Source organism: Magallana gigas, chromosome 10, assembly GCF_963853765.1.
Source record: "Magallana gigas chromosome 10, xbMagGiga1.1, whole genome shotgun sequence".
Taxonomy (NCBI): Eukaryota; Metazoa; Mollusca; class Bivalvia; order Ostreida; family Ostreidae; genus Magallana; species Magallana gigas.
In genome coordinates, this window is record NC_088862.1 from 28,787,092 (window position 1) to 28,796,793 (window position 9,702).

The 9,702-nt window shown below is 32.5% G+C and overlaps 1 protein-coding gene across 1 annotated transcript; it reads left to right on the top strand.

Annotated features, from left to right (window-relative positions):
- Positions 1 to 361: 361 nt before the first annotated feature.
- On the top strand, positions 362 to 6,418 carry LOC136272035 (E3 ubiquitin-protein ligase TRIM71-like). The gene is made up of 2 exons (XM_066072733.1): positions 362 to 527; positions 2,216 to 6,418. Exon 2 carries the CDS (start codon positions 2,216 to 2,218, stop codon positions 3,935 to 3,937), a length of 1,722 nt encoding a protein of 573 aa, XP_065928805.1. The 5' UTR covers positions 362 to 527; the 3' UTR covers positions 3,938 to 6,418.
- Positions 6,419 to 9,702: the final 3,284 nt, after the last annotated feature.

Sequence of the window (9,702 nt, forward strand, 5' to 3'; positions counted from 1 at the left end):
CATTTAAATTTCGTATGATTATGCAAACCTTGCTTGCACCCCAACATGAGTTCTTTCGACACAAATATCACCATTCTCTCACCAGAGGTCGTGCTACATCAGCTTTGCCTACCTCTCATTAATTGATTACCTCTTTTCTCATATACTTAAGGATTCTGATAGTTGTTTTTTTTTAATTGAAAATGGGTTCTTCTCTAGCCAACAAGTGCCGCCTTTAAATCACCATCAAACTTAATGATAATAATATAATAAAATCAGGATGTTTATCACTATGTGCATCAACTACCGTCAATGTTCCACCAGAGTTCATTTGCTCAGAAACCAATCTTTCTACATGAGGCCTCGACGGGAAGTTTGGTTTATACAGACAGAGTGAAACACTGTGCCATATTTAAAAAAAAAGCGTATTTACAAACAAAATCTGTTGCTGAGCGCGCCGATGTGCTGAATACCATTAGCCAATTTGACTTTCCATTTGCTCTTCCCGAGATATTTTAACTTGTGCATTGGTTCATTCAGGTTAAACAGTAAGTAGAATCAACAAATGATAATTTGCATTGAAAAGGGATTCATTTTTTTTTTAATATTATGAGTTGAACATTATATTCAAACGGGACCTGGGCTAATTTAGTATATCTTGATACGTTTTATGGTAGATTTTAAAACGCTTCGACCATACTGATAGGTCAATAATATCCCTTATCACTTTTATTTATACACTCAATTGAATCATTGACATTTTTACGTCATTTTCATTTTTTATATAATTATGCAAACCCAGTTTGCGCCCCAAACAGTAGGTTATTTAGACACACGTCTCACACGTGTGTTGCTCACGGGTGACTAAAATAACAAACACGTATCATTGGTGAAACGTTACAGATTTTTTTCGTGATGATATCACTAACTTTGCTATCAAAGTGTTTTTTTTGGTCCACTCCGTTCCCATAAATCCTTGGCAGATGTGATGCTGCGGCGCTATCTAGCGAATAATTTGACTTTCACCCATTTGCAAATTCACGAAACAATGGGTTACATACACGCTACGGCATAACCATACAACTTGAAGTCGTGCTGACTGGCGAATCTTAGAACAGAGTTTTACGTATACGAATGAGGATAAACATGTACAGTAACGTAGAGAAAGCACACCACTTTATAACTGCTGTTTGATTCCATTTTATTTCTTCACTGTTTTCAAAGTGAATATTTGCATACCTAAATCATAAGCAAACTTGAGAACCAGGCTTTCAGTATATTTAGTATGATTTAGTCCCAAATTATACTTAAAGAAAATTAAGATTTGGATGATTTCCGGAATTGGAACATTTGATTAGATATTTAGGACCCCGTGAGTCACTCAGGTGACTTATTGCAATTGGTTTTTGTAAGTTGTTGTCCGTCGTCTTGCGTCAGGTGTTAACAATTGAACACTTTTTATCTTTTAAAGATTAAATGAGCAATTCTTTTCAAAATTAAGTATGATACATCTTTTGGGTAAGGAGAACATAAATTGTAAGAAAAACTAAATTCATGTACAATAGGAATCTTTCTACAAAAATTGTAAATTTCATGTCCCCCAGATATGGATTTTGGTTTAAAGGAGGGGTTTAAAATGGTCATATAGCATACTGCATACTATATTTAAAAATTTTGTACTCCCAAACATCTATAAGTAAAACTGAATTCATTATTATGTAGACCAGGGAACCCTCTACTAAAATTTTAATTTCATGCCCCCGGGGTTGACATTTTGGCTTTAGGGTGGGGTCAAAATGTTCAAATAGTGTGAATGTTTATAATAGGGTCGGGTGGAGTGTAAAATATGTATAAAATAAAAACATATTGTTACATATTATAATGAAAGTGATAGAACATAAAAACTAGCCATCTTAAGTTTGTCTATAAAAATATACACGTTAAACCTTTCTTGAAAGTTAACAGGTATGGAAAAATTATTTCCTATCAGAGTCTTAACCTTTTCAATATTTAGTCATGCACTCTATTATCTTAAGTTTTTTTTATACTTTAAAATTAAACTTAATTTAATACATGAAAATATACGAGAATCCTCGACAAGTCTGTTATAGGCTATGGTATTCAAATGACCGTTGGCCTCTTGTTTATTGAAGTTACGGTCAAATGAGCTGATTTATTTTCAAAAGGAGTAAAATAATTCATTAGACCTTAACATATTAAAAATCGATACTTTTAGATGGCATATTCGAAATCACAAGTACCTGACACAGCTCAGCACTATTTGGTTTGTGGCATCAAAGACTGTGAAAAGAACTGTCTGTTTTACTGCAATCCTTGTCACCAACCTATGTGTGAACAATGCAGGGACGAACATCAGAAGAGTCCAGAAACCAAGAACCATGAATTGGTCTCTTACCGGCACCGCAAAGATCATCTTCCAGTAGAGAAATGCAGAGATCATCCCACTAAGGATCTAGACATTCTCTGTGACCAATGCAGTGTGCCTTTATGCTCCAAGTGTTCTACAATGCCTGTCCACAAGGGACATTCCTTTACCGACTTGGAGACCATTTATACAGAAAATTCTACAGCGTGTCGTCAAGAAATCCAAAATATTCAAGCTTACTTCATCCCCATGGCAAAAGATTTGCAAAATGAAATAAAACTAGATGCCACAAATATAAAGACAATCATGGATGGCATAAGATCATCAATGATGGATGAAGCCAAGTCTCTCAAAACACTGGTGGACGAAGTTACATCAGATAATATAGAACAAGTCAACAAAATGGAAGAGTCACTAAAGGAGATGCTTCAGAGTCAAGACATAACATACGAAGATTACATATCTTACCTTAAAGACCTTGTTAATCAGTTCTATGGATACCTGTCCTCTACTCAGTTTCAAAATAATGCCATCATTTTCCCACTTTCTGAATACTTTAAAATCCGACCCATACCAGAGACCACCAAACCAGTCCCTCCAGTATTTACAGCTGGTCGATACAGCAAGGAGATGGTTGCCAAACTACTGGGCAAAATAACAGTTTCTAAGACTAAACCAGAAAACAGAAAAGTAAAAGCCATGGAGACTGCTTCTAAACACTTGAAACATACAAGGCTACAGGGAAGAGAGAAATATGGCGTGAAACAAAGACTGTCTTCCTCTGTCACCAAGGTTAGGGAGTACACAGTACCAGGTGTTGACAGTGTACACCATATATCACAAGGCAAATCAAGCTCACTCTGGGTCAGTGATAATTGTAGTCACATTGTCCACACAGATCTACAGGGCAATCAGCTACAAAATATAAAAACCAGTGGTGGAAGATATGTAGGGAACCTAACAGTCACACAGGAGGGCGATCTTATCTATGCAGACAAACAAAACAAAGTCATCAATAGGATAACACCGGATAAAACCATCACTGAATTCATTAAAACGGGAGACTGGACGCCACTCAGCATACACTCCTCCCACATCAATGGGGACATTCTGGTGGGGATGATAAAGGAAGCAAAAGGTAAAGTCACCAGATACAACAAGACAGGGAAAGAAATACAAAACATAGAGAGGGACAACAAAGGACAGGAATTGTATAGTTATCCACACTACATCACAGAAAACATTAATGGTGATATCTGTACATCCGATTTAATCAAACAGGCTGTAGTGGTGGTGAATAAATCCGGACAACACAGGTTCTCCTACACAGGTCAAGGGTCAGAGTTTTACCCCCGGGGAGTGTGTACTGATCGCCTGGGTCACATACTGGTGTGTGATATTTGCAGTAACACAGTTCATCTTTTGGACCAGGTCGGGCAGTTTTTGTGTCTCCTTCTCAAACAACAAGAAGGAGCGTGGTCTCCCTGTAATGTGTGTGTGGATGGCGAGAATAATCTTATTGTGGGACACTGGAAAACCAACACCGTGACAGTATACAAGTATCTACAGTGACGATGTATTGTTACATTCACAACAAATCAAACTGGTTTACAAACTATATTTTACTATCCAATTTAGCTTAGATTTTAAGGCATGGTTTCTTTAGAAATCAACTATTTCTTATATTTTGTTTTCAATGCATACCATTCAATCACACCACACAACTCATATTCAAGTTGAAAAAGTATTCACTAAATTATGTGATTAAGATTTATTAGAAATTATGCATAAAAAAGGCATGCCTATTTTGACCATTATCTACTATAAAATCTATTCTCCAATATTAATTTTTGTAAGGAATAATAATTTTGTAAATATTTCACAATAGCATCAGATGAAATATGTTAATCTCTTTTTTCTGGATTAGCCAAAAATACGCCTCTTCACTAACATGATTATCAATTTATAGCAGTGCATTTTTTCACCAGACTTTCTAAAAATCAAAGCAGACATTAAAGGGACTTGGACACGATTTGAGCTCAAAATTTTCAAGATTTATTTTTCAATTTTTATGTCTAGAAATGCTATTGTAGATGTTTTCAATGCTTTGACAAAATTAGAAAGTCAAAGATCGAGTTACAAGCGAGTTACAGAAGTTAGAATTCTTTGTTTCGTAAACAAAGCTCGAGTCCTGTAGATGTTCACATATATGTTGTATTAGTATAAGTTTCAATCCAATGTTGTTGATTGTTGTAATGAAACTATTCATGAACCAATTGAATCAGTCTATCTTGTTTCCACAAGTTGTTTTGACAAAGAAATGGCAATTTCTTTAGTTTACAGCATTTGTAAACGAGTTTATAAGACTCGAGCTTTGTTTACATAACAACAACTTCTTTCCTTTGTATCTCGCTTACAACATGACTTCTAACATTCAAATTTTGGTGAATCATTCAAAATACAAAAGCAACCTATTTTATACATAAACATCAAAAATAAAATTTTCATCTGAAATCGTGTCCAAGTCCCTTTAATGACCATATTTGAGAAATACATTGACAATAGAAAAAGATATGGGTAACTTTCTCTGGTTCTAAAGCACGTATTGGACATAGTGGGACTTTTAATTTTACACATATGAAGTATTGTGTTTGTACCCAATTTCTGTGTATAATTCAATAATTAAATTATATCAATCCTGTATCTTTCGAGCAGGTCTATTGTTTAAATGAACTGTTTCCTGTTAAAATCTAAAGGTAAATTAACCGTTAGCTTCTGTTTTCCGTGAACTTCTAGAGACTTAAATTAAATTTAAGTTAATTTGTCATTAGACACATAAGCAACTTATTATAATTTTATTTTTTCTATTTAAGAAGGTGATTATGTAACATATAAGAATATAATTTTGTTTTCTTGATCTTCTATTTCGGAGAAAAATTAAGTCCAAAGTAGATATACCTAGAAAATGATGTTCAAATCTGGGCTGCCTAAGAGTAAGAAATTAATGTATCGTAAATGTCGCTAACGTGTTGCCGTTTTAAATGTCTTTGGTTTTTGTCTTGATTATTATTTTAATACACAATTTTGTAACTTATTATTGGAAAAGTCAAGCAAAAGAGAATATAACTTGATTTGAAAAGTTTGAATCTACACTGTCTACCTAAAAATGCTTCTACTCAAGTTACAACTTTTCAAGTTACAACCTAAATTAGCCAAACTCAAACTTTCTCAACAATTGGTTGTACGTAGATAGGACACCGATGAACCCCCTTCTAGTTTTTTCAGATTTTTAAATCTTCAAAATAAGTCGACAGCCGTTCTGAGTGATTTAAAAGGCATTGTCCTTTTCATGTATGCAAACTTTTCAAACAAAATGACATGGAGTACTTCATATCGATTGCTTTCATCTCTTTTGGCAACTTTTTTGGCCAGTTTCGGGCAGAAACAAGCCAGTTCAAGAAATGTTTACATTCTTATCCTCAAATGTACATAGCCGCACATCCTCCATAAGCAATTTATTTTACTTACCAGGCGCAATAGCAGCAAAACGGTGTTGAAATTTTGCCATTTTGACGTGCGGATATCCTATCATTACTTTTTTTCTTATTTATTAAATATCCGAGTTCATGGAATTTTTCATCGCATAAATTTTAAAATCATAAACATGTATACAGTAATTTAAAACATTTCTTCGGGACATTTTTGACATGGTTTCCTAAAGTGAACTGTTTGATCACAATTTTTAAATCTGCTAAAGATTTCGTATTTTGTAGATTTTTAAAGCAACACAAGAGATGAGGTTATTGAAGAAGCATGTTTTTGTTACAATCAAAATAGACCAATTTTATATCTATTGAATTTTCCCTTTAGTAAATATAGATAATATATTCCATATGCTTCGAACATGTTTTCACGTCAATACAACATGTTGAAAAAATTTCCAATATCGGGAACACAATTAGCACTAGCTACCTGTATCTATCTTTCTTTTTTGACAGCAGAATTATTATGTAACACGTTGTAATTGATTTAAGGAATAATAAAATGATCAAAAACTGGAAATTTTCTCTTTTTCTGAGACACATAAAGCCTGTACATGTTTTCACAATTGTCAACCCAATTGTTTCTGATAATGACCACTTATTTTTATAAACTTCAGCTTTAAAGGACAGTTGACACAATCACAAAAGAATTGAACAAAAAATGGATTGTGAAATAACGCTGCAGAGTTTTCTCAGCATCTCCCATCAGTTTCACAGCTATTGCTTCAACATTGAGCTGATAAGACGCGTGACCTCAATATGCATATCTGAAGCCTCTGAGATCGGAAACCTTCAGTGCAAACGTCAGAGTCGACTAACATTTCACATTCGCTGTATCTTTCAAACACTGGAATTTCTGACTTGCTGGAATCGAAAACCTGAAGTCAATAAATCTTGCTAATTGATATTTATAGTCTGAGAACCCTGTACCTAAACATGAATTATTCTACGCTTAGAACCCCAATTTTTGTATCCTAGGCAATTATGGATTGGAGAAAAAAGGGTGAAATGTTAAAGTAGTTTTTAAATTGACCAATGGGCATCATGTGTGAAAAATATGTCAGAGTCTGGATTTTCAAAAGATATAAGCTCAGCAAAATAAGGAATCATTATCGCCAAAGAAAGGATATTTTTTCCTCAACACATAGAAAGTGATCGTGTATAACGACTTATCATTTTCGTTACCAGAAAGTCACAGGATCCTAAATGCTACATGTATATAGGTTTTATGAAATGGACGAATGTGCTTTTGGCATTGCCAGAAATACCATTACATGTGAGTTAATATGTTTGTAAATGTATTGGGGTCCACAAAATCAGTATTCAACCTTAATCTTCGTACTAAAAACCCAAACATCTTAAATTTTGATATCATTTTTAGTGTTTATTTAGATTATTATTATTTTTTTTTTAATTGACATTTGTTCTCAAAACAATAGCAAAAGTACTTACTACATAATTTTTCAACATAGATGTATAGCATCTTTAAATATAAGTAGACATGCACATTTTCATACAGAGTATTCGACATAAGTCTTATAAGTAAAAAAAAAGGTATTTGAAAAAACCCCATAAAATATGATTGACAAAAAAGTAATGAAAAATGGTTTCAGAATTGTTCAAACATACATGTATATTTCACTTTTAGTACAGCCTATGCTAACATGAAGGGCCACAATCTACTAACTACAAGACTCTAATGCCCCAAAACAGCGACCACACCTGGTATGTGGACCTGTTGGCACCTATTTGTATAACAAAATAGATGTAGAAAAGATATATAAATATATATAAAATAAAAATAAATTATGTATCAATTTACCTATCATATGAATTATAAACTGCTTCTAATACGTTTTAAAAGGATTGCAAAACTCTTTTGTGACAACGATTTGTAGACCTCAGAGAAAAAAGTTAGTACATATTTTATATGATTACATATTTCTTGAGGTTTTTCCTCTTTGTTTTCAATTCTACAATACATTTTATACTTATATTATCTAACAGGCAATCAAAGAAATCAAACTGTTAAGAAAAAGCGTTTTCTCATTCTTTTCAAAATAAAAACCTATTACTACTGTTTTCCATGATACATCAAAATTTAAACATTTTTGAACAGTGTCCCATATTTGATTTACATTCTTACATCTCAGAATGAGATGCTCGTTGTTTTCCTTTACATCTTTACAAAAGACAATATATCATTTTCGACAATTTCCATCTTTTCATCATTTCTCTAATACATAATAAATTGTTTAGTAGTCTGTAATTAAAGTCACATATTTTTTTGTCTTTAATGGCTAAGATTTTTTGTTCATAAATACATTGTAGATTTCCATGATTCCTTGGAAATTTCAAAAACATGTTTATAGTAAAATTGATGTAATGGTGCTACAAATTGTTTTTGACGAAAAATGTCATAAATTAGCCTTGAATCAATATCACAGATGTATACATGGTTTTTAAAACACAGTTCAAAAGACATTTTTCCGAATACAATGTTTTCATATTGAATATCTGAAAAATCATATTTTTGAAAACATTTTGAAAAGATCGTTTTTATAATTATATATTCACATAACCAATTTCTTTTACAGACAAGTTGGTCACTAAACCATTCTGCAGGTTTCAAACCATTTTCGTTTACAATATCGTTTAAGTACTTAATACCACTTTTTAACCACTCTTTGTTTTTGAACACAAAAATTTTATTACACCATAGCGGTTCTTTTAATAGTGCGTTTAGACTCATGTCTGATTTAATTTTTTTACATTCGTTAAAAAAGACAAATATTTCTTTGTAAAACAGGGGAAAATGTTCTATCATTTGATAATCATGTAAACATGTTACATTGGTTTTACAGAGATAATCAAAATCAAAAAACATCTCTTTACACAAACTGTCTACAAAAATTGATAAGGAATTTTTTTTCTGGAAATGTGATTTATCCAGGACACTTTTATTGATTTAAGTTTCATCAGTATATCAACAAAACCTATGCCTCCATCTTGAATTTTACCTTTCTGGGTATTTCTTTTAATCCTGTCTTTTTTATTCCAAATAAAATTATAATATGTTTTACGGTGCGACCGTTGGGGCGAATGCAGCATGTGATCAAATAATGAATTAGGATAAATCAATAAAAATAAAAGTATCAACGTTACGTAATTACGTAAATGAATTTCAATGCAAAATGAAATATAAACATGCCTATTTTTTCTTGTAAATTTTCATTATTCATAATTTATAAGATTGTTTATTTATTTAAATAGAATTTATCTCAGATATAATGTTATTGAATAATAAAGATTTTAACATAATGTTTATTGCAGTTTATTTCCTCTTTTCTTGCAGCAGACTTTTTTCTTAAACTTACATATAAAAAATTGACTTATAGAGCCCTCCCCCCCCCCCCCCCCCGTTTAAAAAAAATATATAATTTACGTATAAAAATAATTTGCTGATCATATAAGAAATACGGTTTTGGACCCCCCCCCCCCCCGGGAGGATGTAATAAATGTGAAAATAAAGATACCATTGAGCAGTTAAAGAGCTAAATGCATACTACGCACTCACCATTCCTCACCCGGATTAGAATTTCCCTGATTTTGAGAATTTCTTTTACATTTTGCTTGTAAATATTTTTTAAATGATGCTGCCGCGCCCCCTTTTAAAAAACGTTCCTGGAAATTAATTACTGTAAATATATAGTGAATAAAATAAATGTGACCATTCATCCAAATGAGAGCAAGTTACAACTGTTTCCTATTTAAAAAAAAAAAAGATGTCCCCAT